This window comes from Trichomycterus rosablanca, chromosome 13 (assembly GCF_030014385.1).
Source record: "Trichomycterus rosablanca isolate fTriRos1 chromosome 13, fTriRos1.hap1, whole genome shotgun sequence".
Taxonomy (NCBI): domain Eukaryota; kingdom Metazoa; phylum Chordata; class Actinopteri; order Siluriformes; family Trichomycteridae; genus Trichomycterus; species Trichomycterus rosablanca.
In genome coordinates, this window is record NC_086000.1 from 27,394,321 (window position 1) to 27,417,653 (window position 23,333).

At 40.6% G+C, this 23,333-nt stretch overlaps 1 protein-coding gene across 1 annotated transcript in view; it reads left to right on the forward strand.

Moving 5' to 3' along the window:
* LOC134324860 (latent-transforming growth factor beta-binding protein 2-like) overlaps window positions 1–20,046 on the forward strand; it is a 218,081-nt gene extending 198,035 nt beyond the window's left edge. Inside the window, exons 29-38 of the mRNA XM_063006740.1 lie at window positions 1,637–1,756; window positions 1,859–2,008; window positions 6,873–7,040; window positions 7,311–7,385; window positions 9,176–9,304; window positions 10,144–10,284; window positions 10,372–10,548; window positions 14,270–14,542; window positions 16,302–16,451; window positions 19,587–20,046. Of these exons, the coding sequence (XP_062862810.1) occupies window positions 1,637–1,756; window positions 1,859–2,008; window positions 6,873–7,040; window positions 7,311–7,385; window positions 9,176–9,304; window positions 10,144–10,284; window positions 10,372–10,548; window positions 14,270–14,542; window positions 16,302–16,451; window positions 19,587–19,762 (1,559 nt within the window). The 3' untranslated portion in view covers window positions 19,763–20,046. The remainder of the gene's footprint in view (window positions 1–1,636; window positions 1,757–1,858; window positions 2,009–6,872; window positions 7,041–7,310; window positions 7,386–9,175; window positions 9,305–10,143; window positions 10,285–10,371; window positions 10,549–14,269; window positions 14,543–16,301; window positions 16,452–19,586) is intronic.
* Window positions 20,047–23,333: the final 3,287 nt, after the last annotated feature.

Sequence of the window (23,333 nt, forward strand, 5' to 3'; positions counted from 1 at the left end):
AATATGCGATGTAGCAACTAAACTCTCCCGTTACCCCATCCTGTGGTTTCACAGCTGGACCGAGCACTACGAGTGCTGTTCAAAAGCCTGCCTACGCCTGCGAGACAGGAGGAAACGTGTTACAGAGAGGCATAAAACATTTACTGTTATAGGCTGGAGTTTTCCTCAACCCTCGCTGAGGATTAGGACAGACTGGGTTTCTCTGTGGCACTGACGTGTGTCCAAGTGAGAAAGTATTTCCACTGGTTTACGCAGCGTATCGGAACATGCATAAGGGATTCCAAATAAAACTGCAAAGCCAGAGCAGTATCATATTCGCACGCTGTTGCGGTGTTATTAATACTGTAGTAGTTTTGGCTGATCCAGTATTCCCCGACCGTCTGATTATTTTCCAGCCGTTTGGCTCCTATCCCTTTAGTTCAACCACAGGCTAATGTTGCTTAATGGGAGTCTGCCTGCAGCAGTGGAGCTCAGACTGCCTGTGCTTTTAAAAAGACATTTGAATCAGACTTTTTACCACACCTACATTTAATAATTACAAGTGAAAACCAGGATTGAGGGAAATAATCCTGGGTTCGCTCCCCAGGTGGGGCGGTCCGGGTCTTTTCTGTGTGGAGTTTGCATGTTCTCCCCGTGTCAACGTGGGTTTCCTCCGGGTGCTCCGGTTTCCTTCCACAGTCCAAAGACATGCAAGAGAGGTGAATTGGAGATACTAAATTGTCCATGATTGTGTTTGATATAACCTTGTGAACTTTCTGTGTGGGTTTCCATCAGGAGCTCTGGTTTCCTCCCATAGTCCAAAGATATTCAGTTAGGTTTATTGGAGATACAATGTTTGTTTATTATGTTTATTAGGATTTTAATGTCATGTTTTACACTTTTGGTTTCATTCATGACAGGAACGGTAGTTACTCATTACACAAGGTTCCTCAGTTCACAAGGTTATATACAGTTAAAACACAGTCATGAACAATTTACTGTCTCCAATTCACCTTATTTGCTACCCACTTAGCCACCGTGTCGCTCTATTGGAGATACAAATTTACCCTGTGTGCATGTGTGTGTTTGCCCTGTGATAGACTGGTGACCGGTGAATTGTATTTACCACGACCCTGAATAGTATAAAGTGGTAAAGGTGGTAAAACAGACAATGACTAAATGAATTAATGAACTCTGGTGCAATGCATATTTTCTCTAAGAGATTAATGTATTTTGTGCATGGCCCCTGACAAATAAATGAAATAAATAAATAAATAAAAATTATACATGTATGGCTAATAGTATTGGACATTCCTGGTATTTATCGGGTTATGGTAGTATTATAGTGTTTTAGCCACACTTATTGTGAACATGTATAGAAAATCAGAAAAATGAATGGAAAATAAATAGTAAAAAACACTTTGGAGAAGCTCTTTTCTGTTCTTTACCCAAAGCGAGGTCCATAAAGACATGGTTGGATAAATTTGGTGTGGATTAACTCCAGCAGCCTGCACAAAACCCTAACCTCAACCCTACTGGAAAATCATTTTCCACTGATACACTACAAATTGAAGTGAGGAGCTGGCAGGTACCACTCTCCAAGATCTCTCCATTAGTTTTAATTTAATCTTGCTTTCTCTCTGATGGTTGTGTGTAGATATGGACGAGTGCGAGATGATATGTGGGAAGCATGCCTTCTGTGAGAACACAAACGGGTCTTATACTTGTCATTGCGACCAAGGATACACCATCCCGCCCGACGGACAAGGCTGCGTTGGTATGGAAGTGCAAAACATTTTACCCACTCGTGTATAATCATGTCATGATTAAAAATGGTTTCAGTAATTACTGTACAAACTGTTTATTTCTGCCTGTTCAGATATGAATGAGTGTGAGAACAGTAGGGAGTTATGTGGTGAGGCTATGTGCGAGAACGTGGAGGGGACCTTCCTGTGCCTCTGCCACAATGACAATGAGGAATTCGACCCAGCTACTTTCCAGTGCGTTCCCCGACGAATGGACATAGCAGGTAAGAAGACATAAAAACACACTGATATGTATATAATCCATTTTAATATCATCTATAATGTAAGCTGGTGTCGGTGTCTATGTAGTTTATATGCAAGCAGCATTTACATACATACACTGATCAGCCATAACATTAAAACCACCTACTTGTTTCTACACTCACTGTCTATTGTATCAGCTCCACTTACCATATAGAAGCACTTTGTAGTTCTGCAGTTACTGACTGTAGTTCATCTATTTTTCTACATACTTTTTAAACCTGCTTTCATCCTGTTTTTCAATGGTCAGGACCCCCACAGGACCACCACAGAGCAGGTATTATTTAGGTGGTGGATGATTCTCAGCACTGCTGTGACACTGACATGGTTGTGGTGTGTTAGTGTGTGTTGTGCTGGTATGAGTGGATCAGACACAGCAGCTCTGCTGGAGTTTTTAAACACTGTGTCCACTCACTGTCCACTCTATTAGACACTCCTACCTAGTTGGTCCACCTTGTAGATGTAAAATCAGAGACGATCGCTCATCTATTGCTGCTGTTTGAGTTGGTCATCTTCTAGACCTTCATCGGTGGTCACAGGACGCTGCCTACGGGGCGCTGTTGGCTAGATGTTTTTGGTTGGTGGACTATTCTCAGTCAAGCCGTGGCAGTGAGGTGTTTAAAAACTCCATCAGTTCTGCTGTGTCTGATTCATTAATACCAGCACAACATACACCATCACACCACCACCATGTCAGTGTCACTGCAGTGCTGAGAATGATCCAACACCTAAATAATACCTGCTCTGTGGTGGTCCTGTGGGGGTCCTGACCATTTAAGAACAGCATGAAAGGAAGATAACAAAGCATGCAGAGAAACAGATGGACTACAGTCAGTAACTACAAAGTGCTTCTATATGGTAAGTGGAGCTGGTAAAATAGACAGTGAGTGCAGAAACAAGAAGGTGGTTTTAATGTTATGGCTGATCAGTGTATCTTTATTATTCTACCTATAATTATTCATTCATTCATTGTATTACCATCGCTTCATTTGATTCATGGTCACAGAACACACACACACACTCATGCCTAAGGGCAATTTAGTATTAATTTTAATTAACCTGACTGCACGTCTTTGGACTGTGGTCGGAAACCGAAGCACCAGGAGGAAACCCACATGGTACCGGAAAAAGAACATAAAAACTTCACACAGAAAGAACCTGGACCACTCAACCTGAGAATCAAACCCAGGACCTTCTTGCTCTGAGGTGACACCGAGCCACTATGCCATCCTGTAGTAGATTCTGAACATTAATTGAGTAACTAAGAGTTACCTGATCACAGTTTAATGAAAATAGAAATATGGCGATATATTACTGACAGAAGCTTTTTCAGGGTATTATAGTATCATTATACAATGAATAAACCAAGGGACTAATTAAGAAAACTTAAGGTTTTTTGTATTCAGTTCAAATATAAAAAGTGACAGCTTAAAGACAAGTTAATTCTTTAGCTCATGGCTAAGTAACTCAAACTGCTTTTTTAAACTTTATTACATGTCAGTAATCTGATAATGCTCAAGGCAATTAGTTATTAAAAGCACTTTTTCCCATATGCACTCCCAACAGTTACACCACCTAATCCTTGTTTGTCCTGAAGCAGAATGAACTCGATTGAAACAGACTAGCTATTTATACACGCACATGAAGACGCCTGAAAAAGGATATGATTTGCTATTTACCGTTTGAATGTGTATGCATAAAGTCAAAATCAAAGTCAGCTTTATTGTCAATACTGCAATATGTTCAAGACATACAGAGGATTGAAATTGTGTACCCTCAGACCCATGGTGCAGCGATAAACATTAAAAAATGTTTTTTTTCGGTGTTTTCTTTATATTTCATAAACTTTTATATTAAAATGGCCAAAATGGTACAGCACAATGTGATGTGTTTTATGTACAGTACTACTGTTTATTGTTTATTATTGATTATTACAATAATGTCTATTGTATTATTTAAGATTTGAGGGAAAATACATTTGTATTTATAACAAAAAAAGACCATTTAAGACATTAGAGAGGTTAGGTAAGGGGTCTGGCACGGATTAATTATGTTTACATTATTTCTTATGGGAAAAATAGGTTTAACTAATGAACATTTTGACTTAAGAACAGCCCTTTGGAACCAATTACATTTGTAAGTGAAGGGTCTACTGTAAAACACTGGATCGTAAACAAATATATATATAGGTCCCCGATATTAACATCCGAGACAGTAATGTGACATGGGGGGGCGGGGGGGGGGGGGGGGGGGATTCTGAGATGTTTATGCAGGATCCAAAGTTAGTGAGTGCAAGGGGCAGAAAGGGGAGGGGGTGGGGGGCAGAAAGGGGAGGGGGTGGGGGGCAGATCAGGAAGAAAGTTGAGCATCCTGACAGCCTGGTAGATGGAGCTGTCCCTCCTCCCTGATGGCAGCAGACTGAAGAAGCTGTGTAGTAGGTGGGTGGGATCACCTGACATGCGGAGGGCTTTCCAGGAAAGGATACAAGTCCATTTAATGTGGTGGGGATTGACGGGAAGACAGAAGGACAAACATACACTGTTCTGCTGTGCTGTTTTTGTATACAGTGCTGTACTCAGACACATCTTTACGTGTAAATGTAATTAAAGATGTCTGTATGTTGTTCTGAACAACTAAACGAGTGATAAATAAGTGAAGTTAAGAGTTAATATAATTTATCAACATCTTAATAAAGTTGAAATTAATGTAATAAATACAAAATGAAACACCACAGACTAGGGATGTAACGATACACCACAAAACAGTTAAAAATCAGTGTGTGATCCGGAGTGTGTGATCCTCCGTGCACAGTACTCTGACGCGCTCCACTCGTCAAGTGTGGGTGATAAGACGGTCGATTGGCTGTGCACGTATCGGAGGAGGCGTGGAACGGCCTCGTCAGCCCCCAATCAGGAGCAGGGACCGGTATAATGAGAGGTTGACTGATGGGATGAAAATTGGACGCGCTAAATTATAAAAAAAATAAATAAATTTAAAAAAAAATAATAATAAAAAAAAAATATATATATATATATATATATACAGGGGTTGGACAAAATAACTGAAACACCTGGTTTTAGACCACAATAATTTATTAGTATGGTGTAGGGCCTCCTTTTGCGGCCAATACAGCATCAATTCGTCTTGGAAATGACATATACAAGTCCTGCACAGTGGTCAGAGGGATTTTAAGCCATTCTTCTTGCAGGATAGTGGCCAGGTCACTACGTGATGCTGGTGGAGGAAAACGTTTCCTGACTTGCTTCTCCAAAACACCCCAAAGTGGCTCAATAATATTTAGATCTGGTGACTGTGCAGGCCATGGGAGATGTTCAACTTCACTTTCATGTTCATCAAACCAATCTTTCACCAGTCTTGCTGTGTGTATTGGTGCATTGTCATCCTGATACACGGCACCGCCATTGGATGCACATGGTCCTCCAGAATGGTTCGGTAGTCCTTGGCAGTGACGCGCCCATCTAGCACAAGTATTGGGCCAAGGGAATGCCATGATATGGCAGCCCAAACCATCACTGATCCACCCCCATGCTTCACTCTGGGCATGCAACAGTCTGGGTGGTACGCTTCTTTGGGGCTTCTCCACACCGTAACTCTCCCGGATGTGGGGAAAACAGTAAAGGTGGACTCATCAGAGAACAATACATGTTTCACATTGTCCACAGCCCAAGATTTGCGCTCCTTGCACCATTGAAACCGACGTTTGGCATTGGCACGAGTGACCAAAGGTTTGGCTATAGCAGCCCGGCCGTGTATATTGACCCTGTGGAGCTCCCGACGGACAGTTCTGGTGGAAACAGGAGAGTCGAGGTGCACATTTAATTCTGCCGTGATTTGGGCAGCCGTGGTTTTATGTTTTTTGGATACAATCCGGGTTAGCACCCGAACATCCCTTTCAGACAGCTTACTCTTGCGTCCACAGTTAATCCTGTTGGATGTGGTTTGTCCTTCTTGGTGGTATGCTGACATTACCCTGGATACCGTGGCTCTTGATACATCACAAAGACTTGCTGTCTTGGTCACAGATGCGCCAGCAAGACGTGCACCAACAATTTGTCCTCTTTTGAACTCTGGTATGTCACCCATAATGTTGTGTGCATTGCAATATTTTGAGCAAAACTTTGCTCTTACCCTGCTAATTGAACCTTCACACTCTGCTCTTACTGGTGCAATGTGCAATTAATGAAGATTGGCCACCAGACTGGTCCAATTTAGCCATGAAACCTCCCACACTAAAATGACAGGTGTTTTAGTTATTTTGTCCAACCCCTGTATATATATATATATACAGTGTATCACAAAAGTGAGTACACCCCTCACATTTCTGCAGATATTTAAGTATATCTTTTCATGGGACAACACTGACAAAATGACACTTTGACACAATGAAAAGTTCCCCTCAGAAAAAGCACAAACCTGGCAACACTGCTGACTCGATGAACCTGGGACTTCTTAATGACACATTATCATTGACATTACTTTGTAGGACCTTTAACAGGCATGAGAGTTTAATAATTAATTACATTATTAAGTAATCCTTGGCTTTTTTAATATGTTGGCTTTCTGCAGACACTCTCAGTAAATGTCTTTTAAGCATGATGACCGGATCACGATCATTTCTAACTTACAGCTGATGGGTGATCCGCTGCAAAGCTTCCGGTTCAGCAGCTGTGCAACTGCAGTACCACTGTTGTAATTATTGCGCAATCTGTTTTTAAACTGTCCTCTGGTCATCTGGTGTTTTTTTTGTGCTTCATGTGGGAATCATATCAGACTCCACAGGATCTGACCTTTCTGCTCTTCCCCCAGAGGCCTCTGAAAAAGCAGAGAGAAAGGAGTGCTACTACAACCTGAACGACGCCAACCTGTGTGAAAACGTGCTGTCCCGCAACATCACCAAGCAGGAATGCTGCTGCACCGTGGGAGCCGGCTGGGGAGACAACTGCGAGATCCACCCGTGCCCTATAAAAGGACAAGGTACAGAGGAATATTTATGGCTGGGGTTGGTTGGCTTATATTTTAGCCACCTGTTAGATTTGCCTGATTTACTTTAGGTTAATGCTTTTTCTATGAGTTTTTTTTTTATGTAAAAGACATCATGGACCTGGCTTGTAACTCACTCACTCAGATCAGTGTGTGTGTGTGTGTGTGTGTGTGTGTGTGTGTGTGTCACAAACAGTGTTGCAGCTGCTTTATATCTGATTCCCTGTGTCCCATGTAATTTAATTGTTTTTTATTTATCTTTAGCGGAGTATGACTGGCTCTGTCCACATGGTACTGGCATTATCTCTACCACAATTCGAGGGTTCAGTGAGCTCAAAGGTATGCATTTACATTTTTATTTCTACACACACACACACACACACACATTCAATTTCATATTTGAAATTTATTTAAATGTCTTTTTTTCCCCAAGACGTTAATCAACATTCAGAAAAAATACACCGATCAGCCATAACATTAAAACCACCTCCTTGTGTCTACACACACTGTCCATTATATCAGCTCCACTTACCATATAGGAGCACTTTGTAGTTCTACAATTACTGACTGTAGTCCATGTTTTTCTCTACATACTTTTTTAGCCTGCTTTCACTCTGTTCTTCAATGGTCAGGACTTTCACAAGACCACCACAGAGCAGGTATTATTTAGGTGGTGGATCATTCTCAGCACTGCAGTGACACTGACATGGTGGTGGTGTGTTAGTGTGTGTTGTGCTGGTATGAGTGGATCAGACACAGCAGCGCTGCTGGATTTTTTAAATCCACTCACTGTCCACTCTATTAGACACTCCTACCTAGTTGGTCCACCTTGTAGATGTAAAGTCAGAGACGATCGCTTATCTATTGCTGCTGGTTGAGTTGGTCATCTTCTAGACATTCATCAGTGGTCACAGGACGCTGCCCACGGGGCTCTGTTGGCTGGATATTTTTGGTTGGTGGACTATTCTCAGTCCAGCAGGGACAGTGAGGTGTTTACAAACTCCATTAGCATTGCTGTGTCTTATCCACTCATACCAGCACAACACACACTAACACACCACCACCATGTCAGTGTCACTGCAGTGCTGAGAATGATCCACCACCCAAATAATATCTACTCTGTAGTGGTCCTGACCATTGAAGAACCGCATGAATGGGGGCTAAACAAAGCATGCAGAGAAACAGATGGACTACAGTTAGTCATTGTAGAACTACAAAGTGCTTATATATGGTAAGTGGAGCTAATAAAATGGACAGTATGTGTAGAAACAAGGAGGTGGTTTTAATGTTATGGCTGATCGGTGTAAGTGCACCCTATAGCTCAGTAATGCTAACAAAAATTACAAGATGCCAATTACATGGTCAAAGAAGCCAGTTCCTACAGCAGAAATACATCCCCACATTATCCCAGACCTATCCCTGTCAGACAAACGGCTTATCCATATTGCCAAACAGTTCCAGTTTTGATTCATCACTTCATAAAGCTGTGTTGCAGTATCCAAATTTCTTCTGGTGTATTCCATTAGACCCTTGCTGTGAGTCTTGATCAAGAGTGGTGTGTGGCATGCATCTGGTATGAAGTCCTTGGATATTAAGTGATCCTTTTTTGGTTGCCACTGACAGATTTGTCCAAGCCTTCATCAGGTCATCCTGTAATCCATGCAGTAACACAGGGGTTTTCTTTATTGTCCTGATGAGATTGCTAAGGCCTTTGGATAGAATTTGGGCTTTCTCCCATGCCCAGGCAGGTCTACTGCTGAGCCATAAGTTTGGAACTTCGGGACAGCACTCCCAGTAGCGTCTCAAGGAGTGTTCAGGGTCTTGGAAACACTCTTATTTCCATTTCCCTAATGATGCAAATGAAATGATCTTCTCTCTCAGATGTGACAGCTCCTTAGTTTGCGTCATTATTGCAACACACTTTGAACATTTGAATCTGTGGGTGGTGTGTATATAACACATCACAGCTCAAGCAATTTAGGGGTTATTGAGCTCTCAAGGGTTGAATTATGTTGTATCCCAACTTTAGATCATACAGACTAGCAGTAGGTTTTAAGTAATATTATGTAACATTGCAGTATTAACTATAATTTCTGCTAATAAATTCCCTCAACTATTCTTGCCATCAGATGCAGACGAGTGTGAGATGTTTGGGGCAGAATTCTGTAAAGATGGCTTTTGTTTAAACACCTATTCCTCGTACTCCTGCTTCTGTCGCAGTGGCTATTACTATGACAACACCCGTATGCAGTGTATCGGTAAGTCATTTTAATTTACTTTGATGTGTGTAAAGTTCTAAAAGTGGTATAGGATTTGTACCTTTAAAATTTTTCAATTGAAATGTCTTGCCTGGTCATTTCTAACAGGCCAGAAATTTTATGACTAAAATTATTTTAGGAAATATTATATTAGGACATACTGTATATAGACTATACGTATATGCAATTTCAAGTTCACCTTAATTTAAAAATCTAACTGGTTATATAATTGTCATTATATATACTCGATTCCCCTGTGAACTCTGCTTATGATCGTTACTATTACATATTCAAAGTCACCTAGCTTATAACAGACCAACTCTATTATCAACATTTATCGAAGTCTGTTTATTCGCATTATGATTGATTTTAGCATGCTAGCAATAGGTATAGATCAAATTACCAGGAGTGGGACAAAATTCCTTTAGAGCATTGTCAACGATTCATCTCAACTTATCGTAAACATTTATTTGCAGTTGTTACTGCCAAGGGTGCCACAACCAGTTATTAGGTTTGGGGAGGGAGGGGGGAATTATTATTTACATGGGTGATATAGGTTTTAAAAAAATCTTTATCTTCAATAATTAGAAGCTGGATGTTGTGTTTACTGGTATTGCATTTATCTTATATTAACATTAGGCCTTCAATCCCTGACCTCAAAAAAGATTCTTTGACTGTATGTGCACAAACTCTTCAGACACACTCGAGAGGGCACTTAAATCCACATTTGAGGGGGTTGTCCATGTAAATTTTGCAGTCTAAATTTTGCAAGGATACTTGGAACTTGGTGTGTTTGAATGGTTGCTTGTGTACTTAATACATCTGTGTGCATTTCTCAGATTACGATGAATGTAAAGAGGAAAGTCAGTGTGAAAATGGAGAGTGTGTGAACACACCTGGTTCCTTTAACTGCTTCTGTAGTCCTCCACTGATCCTGGACCAAACACTACGTCGTTGCATCTCCGCCAACAGCACGGAGGGTAGGAATCTTACTGAGTGGTATAGAATATAAAGCTACGTTGGAAATGATTACTATTACTAGCACTGATTACTGTTTCTTCCTATAGTTACTCATGAGTTAGGTGAGGACGATATTCATACAGACATCTGCTGGGAGGATTTGAAAGCTGATACCACATGCACTAAACCTTTGTATGGTTTGTTGACCACCTTCACCGAGTGCTGCTGTCTCTATGGTCTCGCCTGGGGATCACAGTGTGCCCTCTGCCCCAGTAAATCCTCTGGTGAGTATTTATAATAGTTTACATTTATACGTATTGACCCTGTGTGCAGATAACTACGCTGATTATTTGTTTTTCGTTACCATGTTAATTACTGTATGGTCAGTGGTGGGCGTTCCTGACTTTTTCCTGACAGAACTGGTTTTGTTATGCATTTTTTGCAATGCTGATCATAAAATGGCTCATTTAAATAGGCTCAGAAATGCGAATCAGATTTTCAAATCCCAGGTCTGGCAAGCCGCCACTCACTACATGATTTTTGCCACGATTTTCGCTTGCTGACAGGTCGCTGAGAGATGCGCCAGCTCTGAGGCAAATCGGCGTTCGCTCAGGGCTTGAAAATTGGCTCTCGATCAATCGATGTGTGAACTATTTAACAACTCGATCCAAGCGCCTCAACGATCAGTCACAGACTCAAGAAAAATATCTAGCATGCTAAATATCTGGACCTGACGGCGACTCAAAATCCTGTAGTGTGAAAAGTGTTGCGATCAGGTTATGATTGGCAGTGAGTGCGGTGTCAAGCCACAGCCAATGAAAACGCAAGATTTGGACTGAAGACTGAAGGGAAACCCAGGGGAGGAGTAGAATGCATCGGCACACACACAAGCTTTTTTTTTTATATTTTGTTTATGCATTTTCTCCCCCTTTTTCTTCTGACTTTTTAGCGCGTCCAATTGCCCGATTGCGTCACGCTTCCTCTCCACTAAGGCCGACCCCTGCTTTGCTTTGAGGAGAACGAAGCTAACCCATGCCCCCTCGGACATGTGGGCAGCAGCCGTATGCATTTTGTCACCCACGCTAGACGTGTGCATATATGCGAATCAGCCTTGTGTACGGAGAGACACACCCTGATCTGCACTCTCTCACCATCAATCAGCCAGCAGAGGTCGCAGTGCATCAGTTTCGAGGAGTCCCTATCCGGCTTAATATCCCACCCCTATATGAACAACAGGCCAATCGTTGTTCATGTGGCCGCTCAGCCCAGCCGGATGGCAGAGCTGAGATTTGATATGATGTATTTGAGATCCCAGCTCTGGTGCTCTAGCATGTGTTTTACTTCTGTGCCACCTGAGCGGCCCCACACAAGCTTCACAGTATTTGTGATTTTATCATCCATGCCAAACCATAATGCTTACGTTCTCATTTGCACTTCACTTTGCAGAACAGAACAGACAATCCCTGCTGGCCGCTTAGCCCAATCCACTCCACCCAGATTCTTTTCTTTTTCCTTCTTGCTTTTTCGCTGCATATTAGCACACAAACAACTTTGAGCGCTCGCTTCTTGCTGATATGCATTTTTGGACGTGGTATTATTAAACCTCTCATGTGTTTTTGTGACAAAACGTAGTTTGGGAGATCAGATAGACTCATCTGAGATTCCTCCTGGTGATAGATCGTGTAGTGTGTGACCCCCTATCACCAATCAGTCGTGTAGTGTGAAAACAACGACTTCTAATTACAAGAGATCAAGTTGTGTAGTGTGGACTGTACTGTACAGCGACCTGAACACTTGGAAAGTCGTGTAGTGTGAACATTTAACTGTAAGTCACTTTGCATAAAATCATCTGCCCGAGTAGAGTTGACTCATTCCTCAAGACTCAAAAAAGCCAATCACTGGCTCCTCTTGGTACCATCTCTCATCGGGTGGAATTAACTTACCCTGGCTGTCAATAATTTCGAAGGTAGAGAAGCTTTCTAAATCGGACAAAAGGGACAAAATTACACAACAAAATTCGAACCAAGAACTACAGAGTCATAGCAACCACCTTATACATCTCTGTCAGTACAGTTGGTGGAAAGTGGAAAGTTCACAGAACCACAAATCATTGCTACAAATAGCTCTTAGATTAATAATAATGAAAGCAAGCCAGCAGTTGTTTGAAAAAGATTTACATGATGATCTTAAAGCAGCAGAACCAGCAACTACACAGAAATAATTTGCATCTAAATTTGCAGACAAAGCAATTACACAAATCAAAGCAACAGTTAGATAAAACAAAAAGTCATTTGCTGCGTCCGGAATCGCATACTTCCATACTCAATAATACGCGAAATGAGTACGCGAGAGCAGTTAGTATGTCCGAATACATAGTATACACAAAGAGGTACACGAGAAGTACCCGGATGACCTACTTCTTGGGCAGCCATGTTTGAGTATGCAAGCGATACACACTTGTGGTCCGCTAATGTATCCCATAATGCAACTGGAGCTGCGTAGGCATTCGAAGCGGAAGAAGAAACAAGAAAGATAGCGGAAAACGGAGAGTCCTCTGTTTACAAGTGTAAGTAAGATAAACAAAATAAAAATTTTAAAGACGAATAAATAACAAAAAGACGATAAATATACTACATTTTGGCGAGTGGGGTTTGTAAAGAGTCTGTAACTATGGTGATATTACATCATCACGTCCCCACGTCATCACTTGACGTTGGTAAGATGGCGGATGTAGTACGTAGTGGTGTTGTGTGCATACTGCACACTTCTGTACTGAAAGTACGTACTTTTTTACCGGCCGAGTAGTGCATACTTCCTCCAATCTAGTACGTACTCTGTAAGTATGCGATTCCAGACGCAGCTATTAATTCTACTCCTAATGTAAGAGGACAACAACTCCATGGTCACAGTAAGGATGCATTCACATGAGAAGCATTTTGCACTTCGCTTACTACGAGCCTCTGCGCAAACTGTGGTTTTGCTCAAAGTTTGAATATGAGACGAATCTGCATGTGTGTGGAATAACCATCAAATCCACTCTTAAAGCATCCACATGTATCTGTGTTTTGCTGGATTTTCCTCATGTTTCACTTTTAAACTTGTGTTATAGTTTGGGGTGCTGAGAAATTGTGAGAATCAGCTTTTCCAAGAGAGTTTAAAAAGCTTATCGTTATAAAAACTTAACGTATTAATGTACTAAAAGAATGACAAAGGAACTCTAAACTTCTCTTAATTATTACTGCTCATAAGTTCTCTCCACTAATGAAATTCCTCGATGTTGTTTGTCACGTTAAGCTTTGTTCATGTTAAGCGTTGTACCTGAGTCGCTTTACAAGCTTTACAGTATTTGTGACCTTTTTTGATGACCATTTATGGAAGGAAAAAACTCGTCTCTTACATGGTATCATTAAACTTCTTGTCACTTCTCGTGTGTTTTTGTGACAAAACGTAGTTTGGGAGCCCATATAGACTCGTCTGCAATTCCTCCCGGTGATAGATCGTGTAGTGTGTGACCCCCTATCGCTGATCAATCGTGTAGTGTGCAAACCATGACTAAAAAGAGTCCCGATTGCCACAGCGAAAAGCTAAGCAGCACCGCCACACTCCTCCAAAGCATAAAGGTGTAGGAATAATGCATGACTGCTTCTATACAGGTGTTACTTGGGTAGCACTTGTCATTAAAGGAAACATGAATAAAGCCATTTATTGGGACATATTAGAAGATGATAGGGCAGTTGTAGCCTAGCGGTGAAAGTACTGGACTAGTAATCAAATGGTTTCTGGTTCAAGCCCCACCACTGCCAGGTTGCTACTGTTGGGTCCTTGAGCCTCTTAACCTTCAATTGCTTAGACAATAAGTCGCTCTAAGTCACTTGGGATAAAAGCATCTGCTAAATGCTGAAAGTGTAAATGTAAGTGATGAATAAAGTAATGACACATGGCTTAACTTAAACTGCAACTGGTGTTGTATACCATGTTAACTTCCAGCTCTGTCTCCCCACACAGAACATTTTGCCATGTTATGTAACCTGCCTCAGAGAGGCTCAGACAGCCTGAGAGAGCGACCAGGATTCGAATACGGACCTGACGCCAATTCTGAAGGATCCTATTTGCCACCGTACTTCGATAACTATGGTGAAAACTACTATAGCCCTGAAGGACCTTTGAGTGGTTCCACGTTCACTGATTCATCGAATTATGGGTCAAGAGGAGCAGCACGAGTACCTGTTCCCCGACCCAGAGAGAACCAGCCACCCCGTCGAGTGGATCTTTCCAGAGGTAACTTCATTCTGAGTGACTCTAAGTGATAGTGACGCCTTTTATGAAAATGAATAAATACTAACATGTGGAATTGGTAACATACACTTTATGGACAAAAGTATTTAGACACCCATTTATATACAGGACATTATATGCAGCAACAGTTTAGGGAAGGCTCTTTCCTGTTCTTGCATGACCATGCTCCAAAACTAGCTCTTTCATGAAGAAAAGCTTGATTTACAGAAACTCCAGTGGCCTGTACAGAGCCCTGACCTCAGCCCCACTAAATGGGCACAAATTCCCAAAGACATTATTTCAAAGTCTTGTGTGAAGCCTTTTCAGAAAAATGTCTGTTATTTTATCTGAAAAGGTCACATAGAGGTCACTATGTTTTAATACCATTTGTCTTTAAAATGGGATGTCCAACAAGCTCATGGTCAGTTGTCCAAATACTTTTGGCCATATAGTGTATGTTTAATTCTTAAAGGAAATATTATTTAGACCAGCATTTCCCAATCTTTTTTGCACCACGGACCGGTTTCATATAAGATATAATTTTACGGACTTACGGTGAAGGAAAGATAAATATGAATAATTTAATAATACTGCACACAAACGATGTAAAATGAGCTTTTTTCACTGCAACGAGACGCTGCTCCCACCTAGGGGTGACAATAAGAAAATAACACCCGAAATGGAAGCAGTGAAAAATGCTTTTCTAGCGATCTCTAATTATTCATTCTTTCTGTGTGGCCCGGTAATAAATAGCCCATGGACTGGTACCAGTCCACGGTCCGGTTGTTGGGGACTACTTAAATAGACTATATAGACAATGATAAGTTAGCCTTAACTCAAAAATCTAACTGGTTATATCATTGTCATTATTTTATTGTTGGGTGGTTTTGGCTTTTAACCCTTTTTTGCCATCCTGACTTTGATGTACTCAATTCCCCTGTGAACTTTGCTGGCTGCACAACACCCCTATTGACCAAGAAGGGTGTCAGACGAGTACACACCTTCCGTGACACATGCGATGTAACATGTCATAACCCATTTAGCGTTTCATCCCTCAGACACAGCCAGTTGTGTCTGTTGAGCTTGGGAAAGGCCAGTGACTATGCTGAGACCTGAACTAGATACATATAGTGGTCAGGGAGGGTATATATTGCCTCCCAACATGAGCACCCGACTTGTTAACTGAAAACTAATCAGAGATCACAGGTAGATATTATGCCTACATTTTTATCTCTAATGCTCAGCATGACCATGTTCACTTTTTTATGGCTCACTTATGCTAATAACAACTTTTTTGTGAATTCACTTCAATGCTGTTTTGATGGTCAATTTGTAATGGTTATATTTAATTTTTTCAAGGCTACCAATAATCTTTGGGTTCAATGAAGTATAAGGGATGTTCAAAAAGTTTCAGCACTTTTATATTTTGGTTGGAAACGGTGAGGGTGGGAGGAGGAGTAATTGGTCGTGTCTGAGAGACTGAGAGAGAGCTTATAGTCCAGATTTAGCACCATCTGATTTCCACCATCTGATTTCCACCTTTTTGTACGCTCAAAGAAGCTTTAAGGGGAAGAAGATTTTCATGTGATGATGATGTAGGAAAAATGCATCAGAAGGTGACTATGTAGAAAAGTGATGTAGTTTGTTTTTGAAATTCCTAATATATAGAGTTTGAAAAGTGAGGAAACTTTTTGAAGAACCCTCAAATTAGTTTTAATTATGTAATGCACATTTGGTAATTTGGTCATTATTATTTTGTCAGGTCATAGTGCTGGATTTGAGGGTTTGCAAGCTGAAGAGTGTGGAATCCTGAACGGCTGTGAAAACGGCCGCTGTGTCCGTGTGAAAGAAGGCTACACCTGTGACTGCTTTGACGGCTATGAGCTTAATCTAAACAAGATGGCGTGTATTGGTAAGGCGGTTGTTTTATTGATTTTTTTCCCCCAGTTAAGTAGTAACCAGTTCTAGTACACACAACAGCACCACAGATACTCAGGTGGTAGGTAGGTGGTACTCAAATTTATCTTTCGCTGCCGGGGGATCCCTGATTGCAGTTGAGGTGGGTATATTGCTGCTCACGCCTCCTCAGACCCGCGTGCAGCCCTTAGCGGTACCCTTTTTCACCTATGCACTCTGCACAGGCGCCTCTCTGTCTGCCAATCAGGGTCCTTACACAGCGTTTGAAAACCCCACCCGCATAGGCTTTAAAGCAGATTTATCCTCTGTATCCGCCGGAGCTGCCACCGATGATCAGAGTAAAGTTACTGGATCAAATTCCATACTGTTTCAAGATGATGTGCCTGAAGCAAAGTTTGCATTAATTTCCATGCACTCACCCTGAATTACTTTCCCAGAAATTCTTTCATGAAGGAGACAGCTCTTGGATATCACTCAAAAATATTCCTCATCGTGTACAAACAGAATCAGGGTGCTGACAGTAATGCTGTAATATTAGTTTCTGTAAAGCAGAATTCAAGTCACCATGTATGAGCTCAGAGAAAGTCTCAAAAATCAAAGCTCAGAAATCGTTTATTCATTTCCATCTGATGTAGGGTGTATAGCACACCACTACTGGACTCTAGAGCATATATAGTGTGTGTTTGAAAACCTAGTGAGCTCTCTACACAGACATCATTTTATGTCATCCTACGCTCGCCCCCGAGAAGTAGGCTGTTAAAATTCCTAGATGCTTTAAAATGCTGCCCACTGAGTCACCTTAAATCTGAACGGTGTTTTGACAGAATAACGAGGGAGCATTCAATGATGCCTTAACGGTGAAGGCAATCCCAGCATTCAGTGTGGCACAACTTTTCTTACAGAAAAATAAAAAATATGGTGGATGGTGCAGAGAAACAAATGGAGTTATTTTCAAATGTAAATAAATTATCATTGATTTTTAATTTGTATAAACTTGCACAAGTGTCATTTATTTGCAAATTCGGGCTTGTCAGCTAATGTAACCATTTTCGTTACACAGAGGGAGATGTTAGTTGACATGCTAGCGCATTGTATCACCACATCCCATTGGTTTGAATGCCATGAGGCTAACTGAGTTAGTTTAGTAAGCGAAAACTGATGGAATCGCTGTCTAAGCGGTGCTTTCGAATAACCTGCCTTATAAGTCAATGACTTATTAGAATCCTCTCTACTTAGGCAGCTGCCTAAGTAGGCAGTAAGACAGCAAGGCAGCTAACTAGGTTTTCGAACACACCCATAGTGTCTAGTAACAACAGAGTTTGGATTATTATGTAGAGTGATGTAGAGTTCAAGCGTTGTAATAATGCTGCCTTCAAGTCCTCCTCGGAAGTTCCTACTTATGAGTTTGGAGGTCGTAATTACGACATGATGTGCGTTCAAGTGGTTTTTGGTTGGGTAAAAATGGAGGCCATGACAAAACTCCTTTTGTTTATGCTTTAATTTTTGTATAATCAAAAACAGGTGGATGAATGTACGTAAACGACACAAAAATATCTGTGCACAAAATATCTGCTCATGAGGCAAGACTTTTTGGATTCTTCTGATCAGCTTTGTTGCTATTCTTCATCAGAACAAGTGCACGTTGTGTACAAAATGTATACAAGCTTGAACTTTACATTTAACATGCAAAACTACCGCTAATAAGCTCAAAACTTTTACTGTTTGCTGTAGGGGCAGCATCCATACCGGCAGTTGCCATGACGTTTTGTTAATGACACACCCCCACATCAGAAACTCAGGGCATCGAAAAATCTGAGTTTCCCACTGGTAAATACGACATTGAATTGCCCTCATCTTGTAAATACGATATTTCCGACACGACTTGAAGGCATCATAAGTCCAAGGTATTTGAGAAGTAGGACACTACTGCTAGCTATGCTGCTGAAAGAAATCTTAGTATTGATTGGCTCAGGTACACTCATCTTCTCATTATCAGACTACTTAAATACATATATACATATTTTTGTTCTGAGTAGAGCCAAGAGCTATCTGATTACCCAGCACATGTAAATGCTAGTGTTGCAGAGAAAACCAAGACAAGAGAAAATGCATGGTTAAAGGGAAAATACGTCTTGTATTAAGAAAGCCTGGTTGGAATAAATCCGGCATTCCTCTTGTCTCTCTGGGGCGAAACTCCTTGTCAGATGTGAGCTGCTTCAGTATCTGTGTTTTAACTGTAGGATTTATTCTAGAGAACATACTGCCTTAACTGTGATGTCGATGTGGGCTTTAGAGCAAACAAAAGATCACCCTCTATATATGGCTTGCAGATGATACAGTTCTGTGCGAAAGGGCTGCAAAAAGGATCTAATTACACAAAATTCTGCAGTCACTAATCAATGTGAAGCATTTCATTAATTTATATAAACACCAAACAAGATTTTTTACCAAATATGATTTTAGCTATAAAATACAGTGTAAGCCAGTCTTCAAATCACTGGAAATTAAAGTCCAGTACATTGTTAGAAAGAAAACATTGATGGACTAAAGTCATTTTTATAGACTAATAGTAATTTTATTGTATCATATACTTTATGCATATTGCTGAGCTGATCACCTGAGCTGCTTAGACTGTGCACTGTTGGTAGTTCTCCTTATACACTGTGGCTAAGTGGGTAGCACTGTCGCCTCACAGCAAGAAGGTCCAGTAATCAGAAGGTTGCCGGTTCAAGCCTTACCACTGCCAGGTTGCCACTGTTGGGCCCTTGAGCAAGACCCTTAACCCTCAATTGCTTAGATTGTACACTGTCTCAACTGTAAGTCGCTTTGGATAAAAGCGTCTGCTAAATGCAGAAAATGTAAATGTAAATATAAACCTATATGGGGTCTGTCTGAAAACCTAGTGAGCTGCCTTGCTGCCTATCTAGGCAGCTGCCTGGTCTAATAAGACATTGAACTCATAAAGGCACCTCAGTAGGCAGCATTTTAAGGTATCTAAAAAGTTACACAGCCTTCTCAGGAGCGTACGTAGGATGACCTAAAATGCTGTAGAGAGCTTACTATGTTAAAATGTTCTTATTTGTTTCTTCACCACTACTTACTCATTCAGACCGTCTCTGTTCTCTTTCAGATATTAACGAATGTGAGGATATCAGTGACAGTGTGGAGCTGTGTAAGAACGGAGTGTGTTCCAACACTGAGGGCTCATACAAATGCACCTGCCTGCCAGGCTTCCTGGCTTCTTCCAAACCACACGAGTGCATCCCAGAGGACCCGGACTCAGTCCCCAGCACAGGGGAAAAGTAATGCACTCCTCTGTCCTCCCTCTTTTTCCATCACCCCTCTGAAGGACTGACTAAATCTGCATCAGAAAAGCTGAACCAGCTGAGCTATCAACCCCCATCACCAAGTAAAACCAGTGCAAACTATCACATGATAAAAATGATACACAGCTTTCTTACTGTTTGTATGAGGTAAATTCAGGCTCAGACTTTTGGTTCGAAGCTTCACTGATGGAATTTGGAAATTTTGTACAGATCAAGTACTATGTATGTATTTAAATTGCTTTGTTTTATATTTGAATAAACACATTCAATACACTCAATACTTTCGTTTGACCAAAAAGCTAAAAGAACAAAAAAATCTGATTAACTTTGTAGATTTATAGTTTTTGTACAAATGTTTTCTAGCACTATCTGTAATGTATGATAAATGGTTTACACTGTATCAGATAAGGTGTACGTATCCTGCCCTGTGGAGCAGACAATGAAATATTATTTTATGGAGTGACTGCACTTTTTAACAGACGTTATACGGTGCCTTCAATCCAGCAAACACATAGTCCTGAGATTTTCGGCAATGCATCGTGTGTCACATTTGCTTGATGATTATATAGCCTTCTTTCGATTAAATAACAAGCAGTACATGCATACATTAATGCTATAATGAGAATGCAAACCACTTTCGTCTTGCCGTTAAGCGATGACATGCATTACTATACCCCATTAACGTTACACTACATGGATTATAGCAGTGGGTTTGTGGGATTACCAATAATGAAATATTATCTGCATTTACATGTTAAGCTACATGCCTGTACACACTGCAGTTCAGTTTAATAGCCCTGCCACTCGGTATCTGTCTCGATGAGTGCCGTTCAGAAACCATTACTCAGTAAATGTCTTAAAATGAAGTAACCAGCACATTGTATTTGGGGTACGTTGGAAGCTATTTTTGAACTTCAGTACATGATGGTTGTTTTAGGTAAGCTATAGAAAACATCCCCTACATTGACAGCTGGGCTCTACCATGTTCTGTTCATTCCTCTTAATTACCTCTGACTGTAGCTGTTTCCGGACATTAAAGTTAAAAAAAAAAAAATACTGTGTGTGTGTTTGTGTGTTTTAAGAAGCCGTAAGCATGAGTTATTTCTCTGCACTTTTGCATTGTTCAATTTGCTTAAGGCAGAAAGAATGTGTTCCCCAATAGGCAAAATACACTGATCAGCCATAACATTAAAACCACCTCCTTGTTTCTACACTTACTGTCCATTTTATTAGCTCCACTTACCATATAGGAGCACTTTGTAGTTCTACAATTACTGACTGTAGTCCATCTGTTTCTCTACATGCTTTTTAGCCCCCTTTTATGCTGTTCATCAATGGTCAGGAGGACCACTACAGAGTAGTGGGGTGGTGGATGATTCTCAGCACTGCAGTGACACTGACATGGTGGTGGTGTGTTAGTGTGTGTTGTGCTGGTATGAGTGGATCAGACACAGCAGCGCTGATGGAGTTTTTAAACACCTCACTGTCACTGCTGGACTGAGAATAGTCCACCAACCAAAAATATCCAGCCAACAGCGCCCTGCGGGCAGTGTCCTGTGACCACTGATAAAGGACTAGAAATTGACCAACTTAAACAGCAGCAATAGATGAGCGATCATCTCTGACCAAAGTTTACAGTGTGCAAACTTTACAGTGTAATCACAGTATTCAAATGTTTTATTTTTAAAAAAATAAACAATTAGAACGTCAAACATTGCTTATCCTATCTGATCTATAATAAATATTTCACGCATAAGTGTAAATGCGTCTCTTTATGTATTTTGTTTTATTTCTGCGCAGTTCTTATCGGCTGTAATCCACCCATACAGCTTGGCATCAGTAGAAGGAATCAGTCAGTCATAATAAGAGCTGTTTATTGTCGACATTCAAATCAGAAAACACTTTTACTATTGCGGAGAGCGAGCGAGACGCGCGCACACACACACACACATACATATACACACACACACACACACACAGAGAGAGAGAGAGAGAGAGAGAGAGACGTAACCGAGCTACAGAGAGAACATACAGAAAACGAGCACAAATAACTAAGAAATAAACTTGTTTAATTATGTTAAATCTGATTATTTCATGGTGCGTATGTTTTAAAGCAGAAATAAACACAGGCACATCTCTGCACAAAAGAGGATTGTTCTGAAACTTAATGTGATGCAACCACAGTATGTCTCTTCTCTTCTTTTAAAATAAATCTTTTTTTCTCATTTAAGTGTTGTTTGAATTAGGCCTACATTTAAGGCAAGGTAGCAAAATGTTCATGATTGTTCATCATTGATATTAATATCGGAGCTGTCTTATAGTTTACCCAGTAGCGCTTCCCGAGGAACGAAGAGTCATTTTTTGAACGGGTCTTTAAAAGGAACCGAGCCAAAAGATCCGGCTCCCTTCAAGGAGCCATAATTCCCATCACTACAACCAATCAGTGAGCTCCAACCGCGTACCCCTCCCACCCCTCCCTTACTGTGGATGCGCGAATGTCTTAAAGTCTCAGTTTTCAAGGTAAACCTGAAGCAGAAATTTGGCGCTTCACATTTTTTAAAATACCGTCACCATTTTAAAATACCGTCACCATTTTAAAATACCGTCACCATTTTTAAATACCGCTGTATACCGTAATACAGTCATACCACCCAACCCTATTCTGGACATCACCACACATCCATGAGTCTGTAGGAGACCTAACAAGCTCCTTCAGTACCAGACTCCTCCACCCCCTGTGTAAGAAGGAGCGCTACCGCAGGTCCTTCATTCCAGCAGCCATCAGAGCTTACAACAATAATAATATATAATAATATCACTCATTCCTAATCTTTCATGTTGGGTGTAATAACAAGTGCAATATGTAATTTATTTACAATAAGTGCAATAACCTAATATATTTTGCATATTTTTAATGTATATATAATTGTTTAGAGTAAATAACTACACACTATGTGTGCAATATTTTTTACTTCATTGTATTTCTTTCTGTTTTTCCTGTCTTCATACTGCTGTAACAAGTTAATTTCCCTAAGGGGATCAATAAAGTCTTATCTTATGTTATATAACTTAAACATGGACAAATAGGCAAAACCAGTAGGTTTAAATTAGGGCTGTCAAACGATTAAAATTTTTAATCGCGATTAATCTCAGAATTTCATATAGTTAATCGCGATTAATCGCATTAAAAAAAATCTGTGTAAATGTTATAGAAAACAAGGATTTTTAAGTGAAATGTTACAATTAAAATGGTGAACACATTTTATGCTAAATGTACTGATGTTAAAAACTGCTGGGACAAGAGAAAACTGTAAGGGAGTTTTATTCACTCACATATTAGGCAGTAAATGTCAGATTGTAGGTTAGAATTTCTCCATCAGCAAACATTGTAGATCAGCGGTGCTTTAGGTGGGATAAGGTGTAGTTATTGTCACAGACTTTTCTGTGGTTGTATCGTGACAATGGTTTGATGGACGTTTCTACACGAAGTGAGTGTGTTTTGACCCTTTGGGGCTTCCATAGTTCATGAACTAACGTGCTTGACTCAGCTT